Below are 23,819 nucleotides of genomic sequence, written 5' to 3'. Positions count from 1 at the left end.
CTTCATAGATTGATATTTTTACTTTACAGGTGGAGTACTTGAAGAGAAACGTCGTCTCAACTTCTTCAACCTATAATTGAATCATGTGTAATTGGAAATGTCTCATGGAAGATAATAAAGTTGTGTTATCATTGAAGGGAATGTGTTTGTCTACACGTGAGGTACTATTTGTACAGCAACAAGTTTGCATTCAATTAAGTTGGTCTAAATGTGTGGCATATACAGTAGTTGGGATGAATTACATGATTTTCTTTTAAATTGCTGTGGCATTTCTTCAAACTGTCATGCATTTTCTCTAAACGTTAATCATACATAAACATTTAAAGGACAACTTTAGTTTTGTCTGGTTCCTAAAACATGAACCTTGGTTGAAAAAAAACTAAAGTTGTCATTTAAGCTTACTGTAGAACTGCATTAGAATGGTACGCTTCTTTTCCCTCCTGGCTTTGCCCTGGGTTGGCTCCCATATAGGGTCAATTTACTTGCCTCTAGTTCTGGGTGCCTGACGCAGTGCTCTCACCAACACAAAAGACATATTATATTTTGTGCACCACTAGAGACACACAGATCCCCCATCACTATTCTTCACAGTGAACAGATTTACCAGGTATGTTCATATAAATACCAAGGAGACTAGTTGTAATAGATCATCTCCTGTCAGGTAAAGTTCCGATTGAATCGGTGTGTACTAAGAAAACAAAGCAAAGTATCTATTTCCTTCGCTGTTTAAGATCCTTTTGGTGCTAGATGGATTCTTCTGGTATGAGTGTTCTCCAGTACTATAGTACCACCTGGTATGGATGTACTGTAGTACTTCTGTTATTTGTATTCTTCAGTACTGTAGTACCGTATGGATGTACTGTATACTACTGTTGTTCTGGGTGCGTTTGGAAATGCGCCCTGAACGCACTGGTGTGCTCTCTTGTCGTTTGTTTATTCAGTGCACTGGATTTTCGAACGACAACGCCAAGTGCCCGCACTGAGCGACCCTACCCTGAAGCTGTGGTTGTCCAGTGTGAATCGGTGTGATTGCGTCACAGCTGTGGTCGTTCGTAAATAAGGCGCACTGAACGCACTCTGTGACGTCACCGCCCACCACACAACAAGTTGACCACATTCCCGGTGCATATTTCCGAACACACCCTATGAGTGTTCCCCAGTACTGTAGTACCACCTGGTATGGATGTACTGTATACTACTGTTATGAGTGTTCTTCAGTACTTATATAGCATGGTATGGATATACTGTATAGTGTATACTACTGTTATTATGAGTGTTCTCCAGTACTGTAGTACCACCTGGTATGGATGTACTGTAGTACTTCTGTTATTATGAGTGTTCTTCAGTACTGTAGTACCACCTGGTATGGATGTTTGTCTGCAGCCCTAAAGTCACAACTGCTGCAACAACTGAACATTTGTTCAAAGAGTGTTGGACAACCAAATATAACCTTGACCTGACCTTTAACATGTGAGATTTAGTGGATATGAAAAACAACTAAACATGGATTCTACTAGCCTACAGTATATGAAAACCATAAACAAAATCTAAAATGAAAAGCAGACCAAAAGTTATATTTTCTGTAGGCGTTCATTGGTCAATTTGCAATTTGCATTTCATAATACATCTTAGAATCTATGTATATATTATAAACATGTAAATCTTTAGTGTATTTCCAGAGGGAACTTTTGTGTTACATATTTCATGAACAGAAGTATCTTTAGAAGGAGCTTTATACCAAACCATCTTTCAAAAAGAGAGGGTCTAATGAAATCTATAGAAGGTGTGCGCATAAAGTGAGTGGCAATTTCTGGCAAAGTGATATTCAAAGTGAGTTCAACGAAATTGTGGGGAAAGTGTCAGTCCATACAGAGAAGAAGCTCCGCACACAGTCTTTGCTCCAACAGTGTTTATTTGGTTAAAACACCATTTAAATCAGGACACGACGTTTCGGCCGTGATAACGGTCTATCGACTATCACTTGTTCTGAAAAAACTTGTTTCTTTAAAGTCAATTCCTCCTGTGGATCAGATTATACTAAGATCCCCTGACCTGGCGAAGTCAGGTTAGATGTGACAGGCGCCTTTACCTGACTTCGCCAGATGGTGACCAGTTTCAAAATAGTATTGCAAGTAGGCTATTCACAAATATGTGTTTGGTTTGGTATTTATACAGTATAGGTCTACGACTCTCCACAAACAAATAAAAAGTCAAATTAAATAAATAAATATAGTTTTAGATATTTATCGTGGATACTAACATTGAATATAAAATAAAATCTACATAATAAAATACATTCACAAAATGTATTGCTAATTTCTTGTTTTAAATAGGCCTATAGCAGCCTATGAAATATAATTCCTATAACTGTAGAACATTAAACGCAACTTTTGTTACACCATCACTAAACCTTGGTATATTTAGGGTCAGGGGATCTTAGTATAACTTGATCCACAGGAGGAATTGACTTTAAAGAAACACGTTTTTTCAGTTTTTGTTTCTGAACAAAGTTTTACAAACACAGGATATGATGTTATTATCCAAAGTGTCTTGGGGACTGGATGTTACAATCCGTTTATACCATCCATCAGAAACATCAGAAACAAAAGAGTTGGGTGAGGCAATGTCTACCAGTAAGTGCAGTGACTTACTGGTTTGGTATATGTGGCACCAGAGCCTGTCATTAGCGTGACAATGAACAAAGTTCATCCAAGACTCCATGACATCTCTGGCGTCCACCATTGGGCAGGTGATTCTCAGGTTTCAGGGGCGCAGGGGCATTGATTGATTACCAGTTTGCAGAATTACAGTACATTTCAAGCACAACTCAATACAAAAACTGTTAACTGTGAGTGGACAACACTATAAAAGCATTACACTTGTTTACAATAGGGCCCAACAACACCCTCAATTCATCAAGACATTCATAGACACACAAAAATCCTCCTCCCTGAGCCAGGCCTAGTGGTGGGTGGAAGGGGCTAAGGCTTTCACTGGGGTCGTCGTCAGGTGGGCAGCAGGCGCCCTCCATCTTCAGTGTTTAATTGACTTAGGCCCACGGGTTCAACAGCAACTCCTGGTACCAGGATGGTTCACTCTCCCCAAGCCCAAAAGGCCTCCTCTTCCCCTTTGCACATGACCGACTATGTCCCGGTGCTTCAGGGCTGACTTGGCCTGGTGTAAGTGGTGTGTTAATTGCTGTTGTTTCTGAACAAATATCAAATATTGGTTCATTTTTCTAATATTCTAGCCCACAAAATAAATCAGGACAATGCTTCAATATTCGGACCGCGGGGGTTGCACCACTCAAAAACTCATATTTAAAGTGTGTGTACTGTACTGTGTACCATTGCCTGTTTATATTCATGTAGGCTTCGTATTATGTTATTTTGGGGTAAACAATGGCGTCAGGCAGGGTGGGATTTTATCCCCTTTTCTGCTAATTAATCACCTTATGTACGCTGTTGATTTGGTTATCTTTAGTCCATATAGTGCTGGCCTTCAACAGCTGCTGAGTGCATGCTCACAGTACGGTGTTGACTTTGACATTAAATACAATGCAAAAAAGAGCAAGATTATGATTGTCCGTAGCAGGGAAGACAGACATTTAACCTTTCCTGACTTTTATCTCTCTGGCTCTGTCCTTAGTGTCTGCAGTGAGATTAAATATTTGGGCCACATCATCTCGAATGACCTCTCTGATGACAAGGATATATTTAGACAGCGTCGGATGTTGTATGCGCAAGGAAACATGCTGTGTAGAAAATTTAGCATGTGCTCAGTACAGGTGAAGATCTCACTTTTTAAATCCTTTTGTACACCCCTGTACACCGCCCACCTGTGGTGCCGCTACAAGCAGGCCAGTTTCAGACGATTGACAGTGGCCTACAATGACTGTATGAGGCTGCTTCTGAGAGCTCCATGAAGCTCCAGTGCAAGTCAAATGTTTGTCAGTGTTGGGGTTCCCACCTGCTCTGCTGTGCTACGCAATCTTATGTATAAATTCATGTATCTAAGTCAGTAAATGACATCATTAATGTCATCACTAACGCGTTACATAGTTCTGTCAGGTTCTCCTCCAGACTGTGGAACCATTGGCGAACTTGTCTGTATGTTCGAAACTGAATATGGTGGAAGTGGAACTCTTTTTATTGTATATTTCTTTCTATATTATTATTCTTTTTATCTATTGTGTTGCTGTTATGTACTGTGATATGGATTCCCCTGAGTCTGCAATAAATAATCAATCAATCAATATTGAGGGCTCGAGATGTGGCATTTAAATCTGGGGACACCGCAGCGTTTAAGCTGGCAAAAAACAACCTGGCTCGGGGCATCAGGGACGCGAAGCGGCTGTATGGGCAGACACTCAACGGCTACTTTGCGAACAACAACGACCCCAGACGCTTGTGGCAGGGCTTTAGGACATTGTCTGATTATAAGCCCCCCTCCCAGCAGGTTGGCCACAACGACCCCTCACTACCAGACAGACTCAATGACTTTTATGCACGGTTTGAGGTCGACACCACCACCGAGGGACAGATCCCCCCACCATCTCCCAGCGAGCAGAGGCTGCAGCTGTCGGCAGCTGGGGTAAAGAGGGCCTTCGCCAGCGTCAACCCACGCAAGGCGGTAGGACCGGATGGGATTCCTGGATGTGTGGTGAAGGGGTGTGCTGAGCAACTTACGGATGTTTTTTCAGATATCTTTAATATATCGCTCAGCCAGGCAGTTGTGCCCACCTGCCTCAAGAGCGCCACCATCGTGCCAGTGCCAAAAAAGACAAATCCAACTGGTCTAAATGACTTCCGACCTGTGGCCCTTACACCTGTGGTGATGAAGTGTTTTGAGAGGCTTGTACTACAACACATCAAGAGCAGCCTGCCTGCAGACCTGGATCCACTACAGTTTGCATACAGAGCCAATCGCTCCACAGATGACGCCGTCTCAACTGCACTCCACCTCACCTTGTCACATCTAGAGAAAGAGAACACCTACGCCAGGCTCCTGTTCATTGATTTTAGCTCAGCATTTAACACCATTATTCCACAACAGTTGGTGAAAAAGCTGCGGCTGCTGAATGTGGACCATGGCACCTGCACCTGGATCCTCAACTTCCTGTCTCAGAGGCAACAGCGAGTCAAAGTCAACGGCCAAACATCTGGGACCATCACAGTGAGCACAGGATCGCTTCAGGGCTGCGTCCTGAGCCCCCTGCTGTTCAGCCTGCTGACCCACGACTGCTCTGCCAAATTTGGCAGTAATCACATCCTCAAATTTGCTGATGACACTACTGTGGTGGGGCTCATTAGTAAAAATGATGAGTCTGACTATAGGAAGGAGGTGGATCTGCTTACAGAGTGGTGCAGTTCACATAACCTCTTTCTGAATGTGGACAAAACAAAGGAGATGGTGGTTGATTTTAGGAGGAGAGCCAGCAGCTGCCATCATACACCACTGACCATCGGTGGTGCCCCTGTGGAAAGGGTAAATAGCATCAAATTCCTGGGGGTGCATTTGGCAGACGATCTTACCTCCACGATCAACACCACAGCCATCATTAAGAAGGCTCAGCAGAGACTTTACCCCCTCCGGAGGCTCAAGAAGGCGGGCCTTCCCACTCCCCTCCTTACCACCTTCTACAGGGCACCATAGAGTCGATCCTGACTTACAGCTTCACCTCTTGGTTCGGCAGCCTCAAGGCACAGGAACAACACCAGCTGAATCGGGTGGTGAAGACAGCTGGAAGGATCATTGGTGCCTCTGTTCCCCCCTTGTTGGAGCTCTATAAAGAGCGCTGTGCCAGAAGAGCCACCAGCATCATTGGGGACCCCCATCATCCCTCCCACGGCCTGTTTATGCTCCTACCCTCAGGGAAAAGGTACAGGAGTATTTGGGCAAGGACAACCAGGATGAAAAACAGTTTTTTCCCAAGTGCAGTGAGGCTCATAAACGAACTGCGCCCCCTACCCCCCCCCCCCCCCCTCCCCCGGCAAAACTGAATGAAGCGTTGGACTGAACTGGACAAAAAATGCACTTTTGGATGCACAACAGCACTTAAAAAAAAAAAACAGTGCTGGTAACGTTTTGTTTTTAAGGATTGCACCATGCCACTTTATTTATTTATAGTTGTGCGTGGTGTTGGTAACTTTTAACTTGCCCATATGAATTGCACGTCATCATACATACTGGGGCTCTTTTTAAATGTTTGTCCATGTTTGGTTTTTAGTTTTTAGCTTGTGTTTTTAAATAGGCTCTATGTTTTATGTTGCACTGCCAATAACTGAGGGGAAACGATATTTCATGTTCTTTTGTATGCAAGTACATAGGAAAATGACAAATAAAATGATTCTGATTCTGATTATGTTTATGTTATGACTATGTGCTTATGGTAATGGTTTGTATTCTACACCACTGATTTGATATTAAATATTGTTCTTTCGTTTAATACTTGCAATATCTTTTTATAATAATACTGGAACAAATAACAATGTTATTAAAACTTGATTGTGGTTCTGTAACATTTTTCCCGATGATAAACTACAAATCCCAGCTGAGTCGGTTCAACGGAAGCAGCACGCGTCGGGTATAAATAGATTTCCGGATCCGCTGCACGTCCTTTCCTGTCTACGGCCTGTTGGAAGATGGCGGTGCAAATCTCCAAGAAGAGAAAGGTTAGCAGCCTTTTTAATCACCCACTAACCCTCGCAAAAACACAAAAAATGTCACCGCGTCGCGGTATATACGAGTGTCCCGCGTTCGGTTCACAGTCGGATGGACGCGCCCGCCGCTCCTCCGCTGAGGATTGAGTCAGATTTTATTCCACACACACTGATGTCTCCTCACGTCGCAAACATGGCTCTCTCTGACTGTCTGTCTGCCGGGGCCGCGGTACTCTTAACGTACTGACCCGCTGCTGGGGCACACAAACCCCGCATTGACCACCGACATTGTCCCGTAGAGTTGTTTTTAGCTCTACTGGTGTCGTCTGGTCTCGTATCCATTGACTGGTGTGTGGTGTTGTTGTGGAACGGTACCGCTATCTATTCTGGCTAGCTGGTTAGCTTTAGCTACCCCCAGTGTGTGTGTGAGAGAGTAGTTCATGCTAAAGTATCGTTGCAGATGCGGCAGTTCTGTGTCAATGTAAAGTTCTTTACATGTGTGTATTATTCTCTAGTCTTCTAGATTGTGGTTGGACTGATCTGTTAGCTTGCCTTACCACAGGAGCACATCTCATTATACAGTACTGTATTACACACACTGGCTGCATGACACTGTCCCATTCAGACCTGAGACCGGCAGTTTCTACTAAATATCTTTTAAATCCTGGCAGTTTTCTGGAAAAACTCAATGTTTCTATGTCAGTCAGTGGTGCTCAAACCATTCCATGTCTAAGGACATACATTTATTTCTCAGAAAGTTAGTGAATATTAATTATGTTGACTGTTCACCAGAAGAATGTATTGCATCCATGATTGCACGTGAAGAGTACATCATTGGGTCTGTGCTCTCCATACTCTTATTAGTTAGTTTTGCTCAGGACAACTTTCCAAACATTTTAGCCTGTGACCCAAAAGAAACTAGTGAAGATAGCAGATGTACAAGCTCACAACGCGAAGAAAAGTGTCTTTATGAGCTTGTAGATCGGCTATTTTCACTACTTAATTATTATATATTTTTAATTGTGTCCTATTGTACAGCCGGGTCTCAACTGGCCATACGTAAAATATATATATTATAATATTTGGTATTTATATGGAGTTTATTCTGATCGATGATGATGCATTTTCTAGTGACTGTTGGATGAAACTAGCGGATATGGGACTGAGATCAGAACCTCCTTAACAATTACTTTTAAAAGCTCTTTAACCCATTTAAGATGAAGTTTTGTACACAAGTTTTTCCAGAGACTTGGGTCAGGATTTATTGAAGGCGTTTGTAGAATCGGGCCTCAGTCCTAAAAGGGTTAAAAGTTATAGAATATATTTGGGGTGGAGGGAAAAGTCTTTGGAACAGTTTTTGTGAGAAAATGTGATTTTTACCCAAGTCGTGACCCATAATCTATTTAGGTCCGTGACTCCCAGTGGGTGTTCTATGATGACGGATGGATAATAAGCTGTTATGGGGGTGTTCTAGTGATGCTTGTATATATTTTTTTCTCCACCCAGTTCGTCTCTGACGGTATCTTCAAGGCCGAGCTGAATGAGTTCCTGACTCGTGAGCTTGCTGAGGATGGCTACTCCGGCGTGGAGGTGCGTGTGGCCCCCACCAGGACTGAGATCATCATCCTGGCTACCAGGTTGGCAACACACACACACACAGAGCTCGTCATAACTGTATATCGTCTCCGTTGGGTGGAAACGGCATTGTTGCCCCGTTAACCCATTTTGGGGAGGGAACCCCTTTTGGTTTTAAGCATTGTTATACTTTAGCAATTGAAAAATAGCAGATCTACAAGCTACGAGCTTGTAGGTCTGCTATTTTAGAAAAATTGTGAATGTAGTGCAAATCTTGGAATATATACTTTCAGAGTGAACGTTTTTAACTCAAATCTTTTCTTCTGTTGTGTCCCTGGAACAACATATTTTCAGATGGGGGTCGGCGGCCAAATACATTTTTGGGGGTCCTTGACATGAAAATGTATGAGAACGACTGACATAGAAACATAGGCATTTGTAGAATCGTCCTCGGGTCTAAATGGGTTAAAACCACTACTTCACAATGGGCACTACTAACTGTTGGGTTCCCATTGTGTATGTGTTTGTTCACTAGCGTATGCTGCACTTTAACCCTCAGAATTACTAGACAGCATTTTATAGAATGGCTCCTCGAAGCCTCCACCTCCTCCCCTTCAGTGATGATACGATGACGAGTCGGAACGGGACACGGTCTTGTTCTGGGGGTCTCTGGCTCAGGGTCACGTTCTGTGGTTCTGGGTCAGTTCCTCAGAGCAGCCTGTCCTCTCAGTTGAAGAACTTGAGGCATTTGTCTGAGAAGGGTCTAAGCCGGGAAAAATTATGACACTCGTCCTAACTTTGGATGCGACTGTACGCATTTATATTTATATATCTTTTCTCTGTCCAGGACCCAGAACGTGCTGGGAGAGAAGGGTCGTCGCATCAGAGAGTTGACTGCTGTCGTGCAGAAGAGGTTTGGCTTCCCTGAGGGCAGTGTGGAGGTGAGAATGCCCTGATGGATGGATGACAATTTCTTGTATATATCTTTTAATTGGTCAATTTCTATACTCTAGTTTGGTACATATTTACATGGCTCAAGAAGGGCGTTCATTTACTATAAACATGTTAGAATATGAATGAAAGAGGTTTCTTTCTGCCCGACATGATTTTGGTCATCTTTAAACGATCATTACATACCATACTATGCAAGGTGTGGGGGGGGGGGGGCGTTTATCAGTCTGGCTGTTGCAAATTTAATTGAGTCAGTCTACCATATTGTGCGACCAAATTACCTGTCAATCGACATATGCTGTGGTAATCTAGAACACAAAACGAAAGCAACAAAATCCTTGAAGGGAGCTGACATGATCTCAGCTGTTTTTGCTTGGTTTCCTGTGCTTTAACGCATGAACCCTGTACATTTCAGTGAGTGTAGGAAGGATGCGAGATGTGTTCAGTACTTTAAATGAGTTGATGCGTTGATGCAGTGCTTCTGTGGTTGAGGCTAATCAAGGCTGCCGCCTCCTCCCTTCAGTGATGATACGATGACGAGTCGGAACGGGACAGGGTCTGGTTCTGGGGGTCTCTGGCTCGGGGTCACGTTCTGTGGTTCTGGGTCAGTTCCTCAAAGCAGCCTGTCCTCTCAGTTGAAGAACTTTGAGGCATTTGTCTGAGAAGGGCTGTAGCTTTATGCAAATTGAGGTCTTAGTCTTTGGCGCAATGGTGGTTAATCTTCACACCTCGATTTGCTCCTCAATTAAGTCTTAACAACGTGCTAAATGACATTTCTCTAGTTAAACAATGTAATGGCTAAATATTGGCTTCTGTCTGTCTGGCCTCTGTCCAGTATTGAGTTATCGGTGGTATGTGTACAGTTTGTGTGAGCGATTCCGTGTTGAGTGGTGACATCACACTATATAATCTCTCTGCTTGTGTGCATGTGTTAGTGTGTTGAAGTCTATGCCACATTTGGCCAAACGGAAGTTTGTAAATGACATCTTTAACTGCAAAAAAATCACTTTTAATGAGTTTAACTTTAAATTGACTTGGCATGTGATTGGTCTACTTTTGAGGGGGACAGTTCTAGGCGGTTGAGATTTGGCCGTGCAGTCGAAACTACGACTAGTATTGAAGTTTAATCATGTCCTGCTCTTCCCCTCTCACAGCTCTATGCCGAGAAGGTCGCGACCCGTGGACTGTGCGCCATCGCTCAGGCTGAGTCTCTGCGTTACAAGCTGCTGGGAGGTCTGGCCGTGCGTAGGTAAATATGCATACTCTTAGTATTTGTACCTCGTTTTCCAAATCTTTGTCTGAATGAATTACTAAATGGAAGTTTGTCCAGTACGAAGACCTAAGTGCATTTACCGTTTATATAGCATTTTTATCCAAGCCACCTTACATTGTGCAATTACATTCACAGACACGCATTCACACACATTTACATAGGTAACATGTATACATTCAGAGTCTTGCTCAAGGACTCTTCGATACTGACTAGAGGAGCCCGGGATCGAACTGGGAACCTCGCGGTTCCCATGCGGCTGTTATACCGGTCACTCTAGCCCCTGAGCCACTGCCGCCCCAACTTCTGCTACTGAGTCAATGGGGGCACTAATAACTGTGGGGTGGGGGGGGATTGTTTACTAGCGCTGTAGCACGTACTGCGCTTCAACCCTCTCAACTTTACTACTACTAGACTGCAGATGAGGTTTTATAGCCTCCACCTCCTCCCCTTCAGTGATGATACGATGACGAGTCGGAACAGGACAGGGTCTGGTTCTGGGGGTCTCTGGCTCAGGGTCACGTTCTGTGGTTCTGGGTCAGTTCCTCAGAGCAGCCTGTCCTCTCAGTTGAAGAACTTGAGGCATTTGTCTGAGAAGGGTCTAAGGAAATTCAGATGCATTGAACCCCTTTTGGTACTTAAGCATTATGTTATACTTGAGCTATTTAAAAAATATAAAAATATTTTTTGAAGAATTGTGAAAATGTGGCCCAAAACGCTGAATAAATATTATTTCACAGCGAACATTTGTAACTCAAATATTTGCTTATGGGAGGTCCCTGGAACAACATATTTATTTTATATATGCGAGTCGGCAGCCAAATGCAGATAATTCTGGGGTTCCTTGACATGAAACAGGCTGAGCACCACTGATATAGAAACGTGAGGTTTTTCAGAAAACATTTTGTAGAATCTAGTGTCCGGTCTAAATGGGTTTATTCTTCTGCTTGCATTCTCTTCCTCCTCCCACGGTGCAGAGATTTTATCTTAGCCTCATTCTTTCTTGCCTTCTCCTTCTCCCACGGTGCAGGGCGTGCTACGGCGTGCTGCGTTTCATCATGGAGAGCGGAGCCAAGGGCTGTGAGGTGGTGGTGTCTGGGAAACTCCGAGGCCAGAGGGCCAAGTCCATGAAGTTTGTGGACGGCCTGATGATCCACAGTGGAGACCCCGTCAACTACTACGTCGACACAGCTGTCCGTCACGTCCTGCTCAGACAGGGTATGTACAAACCAGATTTAATTTTTTGTATTTCACCTAGTGCTGCACGATTCTTGCTCAAATGTGAATCTCGATTTTTCTTTTCCTTCACTAGAATTGAGTTTTCCATAAATAGAACATAAGAGTAACTAAAAGGAATTGGACAGCCAACTAGTGCTGCACCGTTCTTCACAACATGAGATCGCATAGGTGTCTGAATCTCAAGCATCTTTTTGCCATTAATTGTGCAGCACTACTTTCACCTGTAATTTGAGAAAAGTATGCGTCAAAGACATGGTATGTCAGACTTCAGAACGATAAGGGTCACAGGAGTCCATGCTGAGTGTTTGATTACTGATCCTCAATGTGTTGTAAGATGCATGATTTTAAAGTTTTGTTAAGAGAAAATATCCTCCCAAAATGCCCACACATGCCACTACTTTTTTTTGAATGGAATTTTGAATCGGGATACTCTGAGATTGGGCACTGTGTGAGACTGTTTTGCTAGCACATGTAGCACTTGGTTGACTTCAACCCTCTCAGCTTTACTAGACTGCAGATGAGGTTTTATAGAATGGCTCCTCAAAGCCTCCACCTCCTCCCCTTCAGTGATGATACGATGACGAGTCAGAACAGGACAGGGTCTGGCTCTGGGGGTCTGGCTCAGGGTCACGTTCTGTGGTTCTGGGTCAGTTCCTCAGAGCAGCCGGTCTTATCAGTTGAATAACTTGAGGCATTTGTCTGAGAAGGGTCTAAGATTGTACTTTATTTCTAAAAATGAAAGGAAGCTAGAAGTTTAAACTACAATGCAACTTCTGAACCAGCTGATATTGGATAAATACGTTGATGTGGTTATAAAATGGCATGTGTGACTTTATTATTCTAGACAAGTGTCGGGCAGTGTCTCAGCCTGCTAGAAAGGTTTAGTAAAAGGTTGCATCATCTTGTTGTTCAGGTGTGCTGGGCATCAAGGTGAAGATCATGCTCCCATGGGACCCCAGCGGCAAGATGGGTCCCAAGAAGCCCCTGCCCGACCACGTCAGCATCGTGGAGCCCAAGGAGGAGACCCTGCCCACCACACCCATCTCTGAGCAGAAGGGGGTCAAGCCTGACGCTCCCGTCATGCCACCCACACCCGTGCCCACTGCATAAAAGGGTAAGACATGGTAGACTCATGCCACCCGTACCCACTGCACAGCAGGGTAAGTGACCCGTACCCACTGCTTAACGGTGGTTACGGGTGTACCCAAGAAGAGATGGTAGAGAACTTAGACCTAAACATTTTTAACCACTTCAACTTTGTGTCCCTATTTTGGACATGTCATTACAGGTGAAAATGTAAAAAATAAAATCTTTCATAAAGTGCTGTGAGCTTGTAGATGGTCTGTTTGTGCCATCGTTTGTGGCAAAATTATATAGGGCTCTTTTTAAATAAAATGTGTCTTTTACGCTGGTGTAATGTAGAAATTAGATGCTGCATAATCATCCATGGACTAGGCCACTAGGGCAAGGGTTCCACAACCCTTGTTGTGAGCTCGTAGATTGGCTATTTCCCTCTATTTGCCCCCATCTTATGCACAATATCTTAAGTCCTTAAATTGCCACTTTAGAAATGTGCAGATCTATACCCTGTATACACGTATTCATCCAGTTACACTTTATAACTGGATGAACGGAGATACTCAAAATATGTAAAGTCCCTTTTGCCATTTTGAGGCTTTAAAAGTTAGCACTGGATTTTATGGTGGACAACATGGTCCACTGTTGAAACCAACCAAGTTTTATTGAGTCAGTTCTCCTCCCCTTCAGTGATGATACGATGACGAGTCGGAACGGGACAGGGTCTGGTTCTGGGGGTCTCTGGCTCAGGGTCACGTTCTGTGGTTCTGGGTCAGTTCCTCAGAGCAGCCTGTCTTTCTCAGTTGAAGACATTTGAGGCATTTGTCTGAGAAGGGTTTACTAAGATAAAGAACATTATAACATGGGTTAATGTTCTCAGTCTCAACCGCCAGCGAAAATGACCGATCTACAAGCTTTCAATGCGTCATAGCAGATGCATGGAGAGCTTGTAGGTAGATACGACGTTTTAACCCTAACCCTTTGACGTGTGGTCAAAATAGCAATATGTTCAGAAGCATCAGCCATAAGTATTTCATGTAAAAGCAAAGGGTAAAGCCTCAGTCTGTGATCTCCTCACCTGGTTGGCAGTACAGGAATGTTGGTAAAACATAACTTCACATGGTGTTCATTAGGACTTGACCATCCCAAATCTTTCCGTCGTGAAGTTGGATTTTGATTTAATCCAAAACCTTTGTTTTTAGCAGATTTGAATATTTAACTATTAAAGTGAACTCATTTGTGAAATGGATTTTCATGATTTTTCTTTGTTTCTGTTCCAGGTGCTCTCTATTCCCCCAGATGGAAGCAAGACCATGTTTTTTGTGTACAAAAATTAAAAAATCTGGACGATATGACCCTGTTGTATTGATTATTTTGTACCATACCACTGATCTGTTAAGCAATTTACCACTAAGTTGAGCTACTGTGTTAAAGCCAGAGCATTTTACAGGGTTCCTATGAAAGTATGGAATTTATTTTAAAATCTATGGAAAGATATTCGTTTCCAGATTATTACTGCTGTTATTTCCTGCGCCGCCCTGGTAGTCTCTCTTTTTTTTTAATTGATACCTCCATTTTTCGGCCGCTGCTTGCCCGGGGAGCGACCGGCGGGCCCGAAATTAGAGTCTGGACAAAGTATGGAACTTTGAAATTCCAAAATGTGTAGGATCCCTGATTTTAGTGCCATGTTTAGATTATATTTTTAAGATGGAAATTATATTCTGCTTGTTTACAGTTTATATGGCTAAGAACTAAAAAAAACATGGATGCACCTGGGACATATCCTCAGTGATGTATCATCATCAGGGTTTCGGGTCTCCCAACATCATACCACTCACTCGGGTGACCCAGCCGGGGTGATCAAGTCCCCACTTATGTAGCTACCCACGATGTCACACAGTCCACTGCACCCGAACTACTCTGCTGGGACTGGGAGCTCTGAGCCTCTGACGTGTGGAAGGACTAGACGGTGTTGAATCCTGTCCGGGCCTCACCTATGGCTCACCAGGTCCACTCCTGCTCTCACCACGGTCACCAGGTGCATGGCTAGATGATGATGAATTAACTTTATTTCAGACAATGGGTCCATATAAAGATAAGACTGAGATGGTCTCTGTACCAGACTGATTTCAGATCAAAATAATTTCCTCCTGTGTTTGCAGAAGCATGAGGAATACTACCATGTATCACTAATCCCTAATATCAAGGCCAGAATTAATAAATCGGTCTACACATCTATACACATTTCCTCAGTACAGCATTAATGGTGGGTAGTTACTGTAGAATGATTAGTATTGCAGATTTGTTCGTTTGTTTTGTGAATTTAGAATAGGCAAATTGATAGGCAAATCATACCATGGAAAATGTGTTGTAGGCCTAAAGTTCCTGGGGTGTTTCAACCATATTAAGGTCTCAACATGTGAAGACTCGGTACTTTGGGCAGCTATAAATGATAAGACATTTAATACACGTCAGATCATAGCACATGTTAATAGTTATACCGGTGATTCTGTCACCAAGCCTGTGTTTGGTTTTTGTTAATAATGTTCAACGAATATTCTGTCACCACAGTGGTTGACTTGATTTGAGATATGCTTTTTCCCCACCAGGGGTCAGTAAAGGACTAGTTATCCTATATAAAGGTTTAATGTCTGTTTCTAGTTCAATGTTTGTTTTAGAAACGCCATTGACAATGAAGGTAACATTTACGTCATCTTGTCCCTAATTCAAACATTAAATGGTACTAACAACAGAGAATTTAATGTTTGTTTTTGACACCGTTTGTTTTACATCACATGAGTTAGACTTTAATATATCAATAATGCCCCTCACTTGAGTCACTTCACAAAGGTGTGATTTGTATACCCTAGCCTGGGTGATAATATGGCAATCTGTTCAGAACTGCTAAGAAAATAAATTACATTCTGGGATTTATTTCAAGTCAAAATATTGGTGCATACATATTTTTACTTTAAATAAATGCCAGATTCATCTGAATAACCCACGTTGACATTTGTCTTAAAACTAGCTCTGCTCCATAGCTCTAATTTTGCATTAGAGCTATGTTACTATCAACTTCCGCCGCTCGCATGAATGCAGACCAACCTCTCCTCTTTAGCGTAAATAAAAAGAACGCTTTTGCTGCTCATCAAAACAAAGGCGAGTTGTGTCATTAGAAAGCCTACTTTCCTTAGTGGACGCACTCTGAGCCCCCCACCACACGTATAAACTGTACTTTTTTGCCAAAAGGGGATTTTTTTTCCACCGAAAAAAAACCATTTTTAGTTACTCCGCTGCGCCCTCTACTGATATTGCCCAGAGAACTGCCTCATAGAGAATATTTTTCCTCCGGTGGAAAAAATCCCTTTCTGGCCAAAAAGTACCGTTTATACGTGTGGTGGGGGGCTCAGAGTGCGTCCACTAAGGAAAGTAGGCTTTCTAATGACACAACCCGCCTTTGTTTTGGTGAGTAGCTAAAACGTTCTTTTTATTTACGCCAAAGAGGAGAGGCTGGTCTGATTTCGATTTGAGATTTAAAACGGAAAGTTCCATAGCCTTTACTGCGCAGGGCAGAATCGTAGAAGCAGTAGAAGGCTATGGACCAGAGCTATCTTAAAACAAGCTATTTAAGAATCCTGTGTTTCACTACCGCATTCATGATCTTACTTGATAAGAGCATACCGGTATATTTATTATTTCATTTATGGAATTTGAGTCACATTGATAATAGGATTTAGCTCCGCCCCTGCATGATGACGACATGACACCTACAGCCTACAGCAGCCCATTCCGCTCTGACAGCAACAACACGTCCGGGTTAAACCACGCCCCCTCACTTTCATACCTGAGTGACTACTTTTAAACTTTTAAACATCAATCTGTTCCTAAACTTTACATAAATAAACTCAACTGATTAACATCATCCAAGAGACGACATCATGAGTCTTCCAGACTACAGGGCACCAGGGAAGCAGTCTTCTCCTGCCTCACCGGTAAGATTAAGAACATACAAGTTAAAATAATTACAGATATAAGACCAAAACATTGTCGGGTTGTTTTAAATGTGAACAGGTGCACCTGTGACACGTACGGCAAGGAAATGTCAGTGAGCGGTTCGGTTTTCAACCCTTTTCACATCAAGGTCCATTATTCATTCAGCATTTGAGCCACGGACCACCTGTCATTTGATGATATTTAGCCTCTCAAAACTTTTCCATGCTGTATTGATGTTGGTATCATTAGGAGAGATAATAGGCAAACGTTGATCAAAATAATTCTATATTCACTAATCGTATAGACTTGTAAATTGAGTAATGTTTAACAATAATTTGACTCTTGAGAGTGTAAAATGAAACCAAATGGACCAGCAAGGGTCCATTTGGTTAGTTAAAGATCTAATAAGAGTCCATTTGGTTACCAACTCTCCATCATTTAGCTGGGGACCACTACCACTGGTTGAAAAGCACTGATCTATGTAGCCTGGCTTGGGATGACTGTCACATCCAATATAAATCTGCCTATTAGGAAATGCTTAAATTGGCCCAATGAAATGCAGTATTTATTTTCTAATCGGAAGAACTTTATAACAAGAAGGCTCTAGCTCTACCAGAGTAATATAGTAACAATGGAATGCGGAAGTGCTCATTCTATCTCAATGGGATAGTTCCAGCCATAGGAGCAATGTTTGGAACTATCGCCCATTAGGCAGTGCACCCACTTTCCGGTGAGATCATAGCGTGTCGCTACTCTCCTACTCTACACTCTGGGCTCTACAATAAATGCAAAGAGGTGCAGAGACCGCTTTCATAGTGTTGTGTATTGGAACCACATCATGTAATATTCCATATTGTTTAAATATACTGTTGCAATATACAGTTCATAGTGATGACTGCATGGGAACTCTGGACTTGTGACTTGTGTCTGGTGAGACACCATGTGCACGGCCATAGTGATCAATGGGGCATTGTGTTGACATACTTTAGAAATGGTCACCTGCTCAGTAATTAGACTCTGTGTGTCTAACCCTGTCACGTGCACACACACCACACGCACTGTTTTGTACAATACATGCAAATGCGTACGCATATAGGCCTCACTCACACCTAAAGACACACGCAAGACACACTTATGTTCTGTGTGTCATGGCCGACCTCAATGCATTTCCAATGGGATTCACATGGTTTGAAGACACAACGTTGTTGCATGGGGGGCGGGACAGGAGAAGACAAGGTTGTGCCATGAAACCATGTGACTCCCATTGGAAATGCATTGAGGTTGGCCATAACACACATAAGACACAGGACATGTGTGTCTTAGGTGTGAGTGAGGCTCGCCTAGGCCTAGGCTACGCAAAGCCATACATAAGCTTAGAGAGGCAGGGATCAAGATCAGGCACTGTCTACTGGAAAGAACTTCTGGTGTGAGCTTCAGCTCGGCAGGATGACTAGCACTGCTGGAGTGATGATGCATGAATTCGGTGTTCTAAGCTTTTGTCCTTAAATGAGTTTTGGTTTCCCAACATGTTTTGGTTTCCCAACATTTTGTGGCACTCCTCCCGTCACAGAGTGGGTTTTGGTGGCACTCCTCCCGTCACAGAGTGGGCAGGTCAAAATATCAAGGCGTATCTCAAGTATAGGCCGAGTTTACAAGCTAACTTCGTGGCGAGCTTGTAAACTCGTCCTACTTTCTCTGTTTTCTTTTCTCCTTTTCTTTTACATTTTGTCTACTCAGTATAGCTGGGTGGACACGGTTCAGAAATCCGGTGACCTGCATTGGCTCTTGAAAGTGGTTAAAATCCAAATAACCAAACTTTAACGTTTGGTTGTCACAAAATCAGCTGTGTCGTGTGGGATAATAATAATAATAATTGGATTTTCAGTGGAAACACTCTGAACTGGTTCAATATTTTAGGCGAGAAAAGACTGAACCGGTTCAGCCCTGGTCTCTCTGATACCACAGTCCTTGTACAATAACAACAAGCCCTTTGATCAGTACAGGCATTCATATAAATTATATAATATAGCATGGCATACAGTAGGCCATCAGCCTGCCCTGGGTGTTGCCGTTTGACAATGCAGACATACACGCTTGGCTTGGCTGACTCTGTGGTGCAGTGACGAATGTGCTTTTATCAGGTTGAGTAAACCAATGTGTAGATTACTTATACACATGACGCCCTTCTGTGCTAGATACTGGGTGGGTACTACTTATATAGCTATATGTATTTGGACAGTGGCATGTCTGATTTTATGGATCCAAGTAGAACATTGTTTGTCTGTATTGCTGCGTGCAATTATACAGTATGAGTTGAACTTGAGATTTGGCGTCATTCACCAGGAGCCGGAGGACCTGGTATCCCCCGTGACAACCTCCATCCACACGTTATCTATACTAGTAAACGACTATATGTCATCAATTTCCTTGTTTTGTGCGCAACTGCACACTCATTTCCCAATACAGGCAAACACTATACACCTAAAAAATATTATATACAGTATTTTAACCACCTTCAAGAGCCAGACAACCAGATTTCTGGACAGTTAGCGCCCGGCTACAGTACCACAACATAAAATGTAAAAGAAAAGAACAATAGATAACATAATGGCAAGTTTATTATTATTATTATTTTTATTTATTTATAGTTAACAGTATATAGACAGGAAAGGGGGAAAGAGATGGGGAGTGACACGCGACAAAGGCTGTCGGGCTCGGGAGTCGAACCCGTGCACCCAGCTTTCCGGGTTTGTGTGAACACAAACATTGGCTTGTGATTGGCTGATCATCACCCCATAGCGATGATTTGATTGGCTGAGCATAAGTACTTTTTATTTTTATTTTTTGCGGCTTACGCCTTTTATTGGTTTTTGAAGGGACAGACAGTAGGCTGACAGGAAACGGGAGAGAGATGGGGGGGTGACATGCAGTAAAGGCCGTATCGGGCTCGGGAGTCGAACCCGCGGCACACTGCGCCTGGGTTACCAGTCAGGTGCCCAGACGGTTACGCCACCGCCTGGGCCAGCATAAGTACATATTGAAGTAAAAAGTGAGGGCGGAGAAGTGAAGACGCCAGAAGTGATTGGCCGGAATGACATTCGTGAGGTTTTGATTGGTTGAGCATGGAATGTGATGTATGATGATGTTTGATGATAAGAGAGCCCCTCACTTCACACAGGTGTGATTTATTTCCCCTTTTTTTTGAGGGGCCTATATTCAGCTATAGTGTCTTACACAAACACTAAATTCCCATTGACAATGCATGGAGAATTTACATCATAGCCTACAGTAGGCGAGCACATCGGCTATTTTTGTCCAACACAAAGATTACATTCCCATTGACGATGATAAGAGCGCCCCTCACTTCACATGGGTGTGATTTATGTTTATTTTTTTACTGCTCAGCAATCTCCTGTGGTCCAGCTGAACATCGGAGGTCACCTCTTCAGCACGTCTCTGAACACCTTGAGGAAACACCCCGAGTCCAAGCTGGCCGGCGTGTTCAGCGGACAGCCCAAACTGCGCACGGACAGAGAGGGGCGCTACTTCATCGACCGGGACGGGACACACTTCGGGGCCATTTTGGAGTTCCTGCGCACGGACCGCCTTCCCACTGCTAATGTCTTGGAGGTTTGTACGGTACATGTCAGTAGCGGATTGATTGATTGATTGATTGATTGATTGATTGATTGAATGAACATTGTATTAACAGTTTGACTGCGGAAAACGATTTACCAGACTTTTAATCAACCCCCCTTCACTGCCGAGATTGTTGTATTACCTTTAGAGCATACGCTGAATTATTTGGGCTTTTAATCCGCGAAAATCGAGCGAAAAAAGCTTCCCCCGTTTGTTATGAACGGCCGGACCACCCGCCATCTTGGTACACCCGGAAGACGCAGCACAGGAGCCTCCTCCATGAGGCGTTGAACCCCATTCGTTTGCATTGGCCTCAATTTCCCAGAAGCCCTAGCAGCCCACAGCATGTGACGATTTCCGGTTTCATCATCCAAACAGATGCATCTACTCTCTTTCTCCGCGGCGAAGAAGGATTTTCTATTTATTTTTTACATTGCGGCGGATTAAACACATAAAACAAAAGTCGCGTATGTCCGATATGGCAGCGACATTAACCTGGAGTAATCCATTCAAAGCACGGAAACTGTTAACAGATTGTAGGGTACAGTTTGTTCAACAAAAGTACAGGTCAATACAAAAACTGCTACGAGGATATAACCGGACAAAGCACTAAGACTTGTTTACATCAGGGTCCTCCATTTTCAATTCATCAGAACATTTATAGACAAATATACACTTCTATGCAAACAAATAAATCATCATATATATACAGTTAAAAACAAAACAAAAACAAAAACAGGAAAAAACGTGTATGGGCCTTTTTTACAGGTGCCAGTTTCGAATTGCAGCCGCCCATGAGTGCTCTTTGAGAGCGGTTTTGAAGGAGTCTAGGGATTGGTAGGTCGTTCCACATTTTAGTGTCATAGGAGCGAAACGAATTTAACCCCTTGTTTGAGCCGAATCTGGGTTGAACATGGTTTGTGGAACTCCCTCTGGTGTGATCATGGACTTCGTTGACGTTAAGCTGTATGAGTCCATAGCATTGTTCTTTAGCCTTGGAGACCCAGAATAGTATTTTCATTTGTATTGCTATTTCCTTTCCACTGCATTATAGTCAAGATAATGCAGCGTTTTTCTGTCGGTTTTCCGAAAAACGCGTCCAGTGTGCATTGTGCAACCACCTTAACACCTCAAAGTAAAATGTGCAGGTATTTCAACTAAAGCATCGATTTAACCACATGGAAACTAGTGCTGCACAGTTAATAGAAAAAATATCGTGATCTAGATTCAGACACCTATGCGATCTCATTTCTAAATTTGAGCAAGAATGGTGCAGCACTAGTTTGGCTGTCCAATTCATTTTAGTCACCGTTATGTTTTTGCTACAAGAGAGAGTTTTAAGAGAGGTTTAAGTCGAGCACTTTGATGTCGTATGTTTAAAGTCACAGTAGTTATGGCTCCAGGTGACACATTTTGAAAGTAGTAATGTTCAGCAACTACACAGACTAAAGAAATTAATATTTTCATGGAAGAATTTAGAATCATGATCTCAATTCTCGTGGAGGAAATATCGAGATTCACATTTGAGCAAGAATCAGTGCAGCACTGATGGAAACTAGCATCTCTATTCTAGAAATGTCAAAAATCTCCAGAGACACTAATGTGATTATGATACATGTTGCACCTGTGTAACATGTGAAAGTCATGCGTGTGTGTTCATAGGTTCACCGGGAGGCCATGCATTACGACATATACCCCCTGGTGAAGCGGTTGGAGGAGACCCCCCAGCTCTTTGGAGAGACAGTGTCCAGGCAGCAGTTCCTCTCCAGAGTACCGCACTACAAGGAGAACATTGAGGTAGTGTACTACATTACCCAGAGTACTGCACTACAAGGAGAACATTGAGATAGCGTACTACATTACCCAGAGTCCCACACTACAAGGAGAACATTGAGTTATCGTACTACATTACCCAGAGTCCCACACTACAAGGAGAACATTGAGGTAGAGTACTACATTACCCAGAGTCCCACACTACAAGGAGAACATTGAGGTAGAGTACTACATTACCCAGAGTCCCACACTACAAGGAGAACATTGAGGTAGCGTACACTGCAAGAGGGCAGAGTTGAACAGTTCAGTGTCAAAGGGGAGATATTGAAGATATTTCCATATGGGACACTACTGTAGGTTGGTCAGGTAAAGTTAAAGGTGCATTCAGCTTGGCTGGACGCTCGAGAAGGTGGGAAATAGAAAATATTCCCAGTTCCACCCATTCCCCAAAAATGAATAGCTAGAAATTAATTAAACTGCAAATATACTCAGTCGTGTTAGAGCCGGGCCACATGCTATTTATGAGCATAGGGTTGAATTCTGTCTGATATTGGGTTTTTTGTCTACTGACGTGTCACTGGTTAACCATTTCCTCTTGATTGATTGATTGATTGAATACTTTATTAGCAGTCTTGTTTTTTACAGTACAGATAGTACAGTCAAAGGTTATGATAAAAGGATAACACAAAAAGCCCCAGTTTCCATTTCCAGTAGAAGCCTCGAGGCCTATTCATACTCCAGTTTTAGGTGATAAGGTGACCACCGAAACGGTGGTTAGTAAACATAGAGAGATGTGTTTGTGTTAGCTTTTCGGTGGTCACCTTATCACCTAAAACTGGACTATGAATAGGCCTTCATCGTCCCACTACCTCCTCACCTTTCCCTCTCCAAACCTCTCCATATAAGGTGCTGATCCGCATCGCGCGGGCCGAGGCCATCGCGGCTCGCCGCTCCACCATCTTGGTGTGCGTGCTGCGCACCGAGGAGGACCTGGCCCTGTACGACAGCGCCATCAGCAGCCTGGAGGCCGACAAGCAGTCGGTGGTGACCTTCGGCCCCTGGAAGGGGGCCGCGGGGCCCCCCAGCGTCCTGGACCTCCTGGACTGCATAAAGATGGACATCGAGACCCGGGGATACCGGGTGTCCATCCTGCCTCACGTCATGGACAGGGGCTTTCTGTCCAAGAGCTACGACTACTTCCACAAGGTCATATTCACCTGGTGGTGATAACAAAGTCACTTATATTTGACTTGGATACTTTTTTTTTTAGAGTTTGTTTAATACTTTCGGGGCCTTAGATTAATCTATCCATCCTATCTAGGCTGCCAGGATTGATCTATTACCATTGGAGCATACGCCAAAGTATTTGCAGCTTTGATCAACGAAAATCCGGCGGAAAGTAGTCCCATTGTTTTGTTGAAGAGAAAAACATGCCGCCATTACGATGCGAAGTGAAAACAGCCTGCACAGCATGTTGTAGTCCAAACAAACACCCCATTCACTTGCATTGAATTCATTTTCCCAGAAGCCCTAGCAGCCCAGAGCATGGCTTGATTTCCGGTTTCGTCATCATAAGCCTTGTCACCAGGTCCGTGACAAATCCGCTCTTTCTTTTTTTATTATTAAAAAACGGCGAATTA

General features: G+C 43.2%; 2 protein-coding genes across 2 annotated transcripts; both read left to right on the top strand.

Moving 5' to 3' along the window:
• Positions 1 to 6,614: 6,614 nt before the first annotated feature.
• Positions 6,615 to 14,126, top strand: rps3 (ribosomal protein S3). The gene is made up of 7 exons (XM_083772689.1): positions 6,615 to 6,674; positions 8,169 to 8,299; positions 9,085 to 9,178; positions 10,343 to 10,437; positions 11,489 to 11,676; positions 12,611 to 12,811; positions 14,055 to 14,126. Exons 1-6 carry the CDS (start codon positions 6,645 to 6,647, stop codon positions 12,805 to 12,807), a joined length of 735 nt encoding a protein of 244 aa, XP_083628815.1. The 5' UTR covers positions 6,615 to 6,644; the 3' UTR covers positions 12,808 to 12,811; positions 14,055 to 14,126.
• Positions 14,127 to 16,625: 2,499 nt separating this feature from the next.
• Positions 16,626 to 23,420, top strand: kctd14 (potassium channel tetramerization domain containing 14). The gene is made up of 4 exons (XM_083772413.1): positions 16,626 to 16,766; positions 20,173 to 20,397; positions 22,069 to 22,203; positions 23,086 to 23,420. The coding sequence occupies exons 1-4, from the start codon at positions 16,713 to 16,715 to the stop codon at positions 23,404 to 23,406; spliced, it is 735 nt and encodes a 244-aa protein (XP_083628539.1). The 5' UTR covers positions 16,626 to 16,712; the 3' UTR covers positions 23,407 to 23,420.
• Positions 23,421 to 23,819: the final 399 nt, after the last annotated feature.

This window comes from Protomyctophum parallelum (genome assembly GCF_964188405.1).
Source record: "Protomyctophum parallelum genome assembly, chromosome: 9".
Classification (NCBI taxonomy): Eukaryota; Metazoa; Chordata; class Actinopteri; order Myctophiformes; family Myctophidae; genus Protomyctophum; species Protomyctophum parallelum.
Note: the sequence above shows the minus strand (reverse complement) of the source record. Positions and strands in the feature narration are given on the sequence as shown.

What these genes read in the sequence shown, in the direction of transcription:
- kctd14 (XM_083772413.1), top strand. Translation starts at nt 16,713, where the DNA reads ATGAGTCTTCCAGACTACAGGGCACCAGGGAAGCAGTCTTCTCCTGCC. An exon ending in CCACTGCTAATGTCTTGGAG is followed by an intron (nt 20,398 to 22,068) that starts GTTTGTACGGTA and finishes GTGTGTTCATAG; the next exon opens with GTTCACCGGGAGGCCATGCA. An exon ending in ACTACAAGGAGAACATTGAG is followed by an intron (nt 22,204 to 23,085) that starts GTAGTGTACTAC and finishes TCTCCATATAAG; the next exon opens with GTGCTGATCCGCATCGCGCG.
- rps3 (XM_083772689.1), top strand. Translation starts at nt 6,645, where the DNA reads ATGGCGGTGCAAATCTCCAAGAAGAGAAAG. An exon ending in TCCCTGAGGGCAGTGTGGAG is followed by an intron (nt 9,179 to 10,342) that starts GTGAGAATGCCC and finishes CCCCTCTCACAG; the next exon opens with CTCTATGCCGAGAAGGTCGC. An exon ending in TCACGTCCTGCTCAGACAGG is followed by an intron (nt 11,677 to 12,610) that starts GTATGTACAAAC and finishes CTTGTTGTTCAG; the next exon opens with GTGTGCTGGGCATCAAGGTG.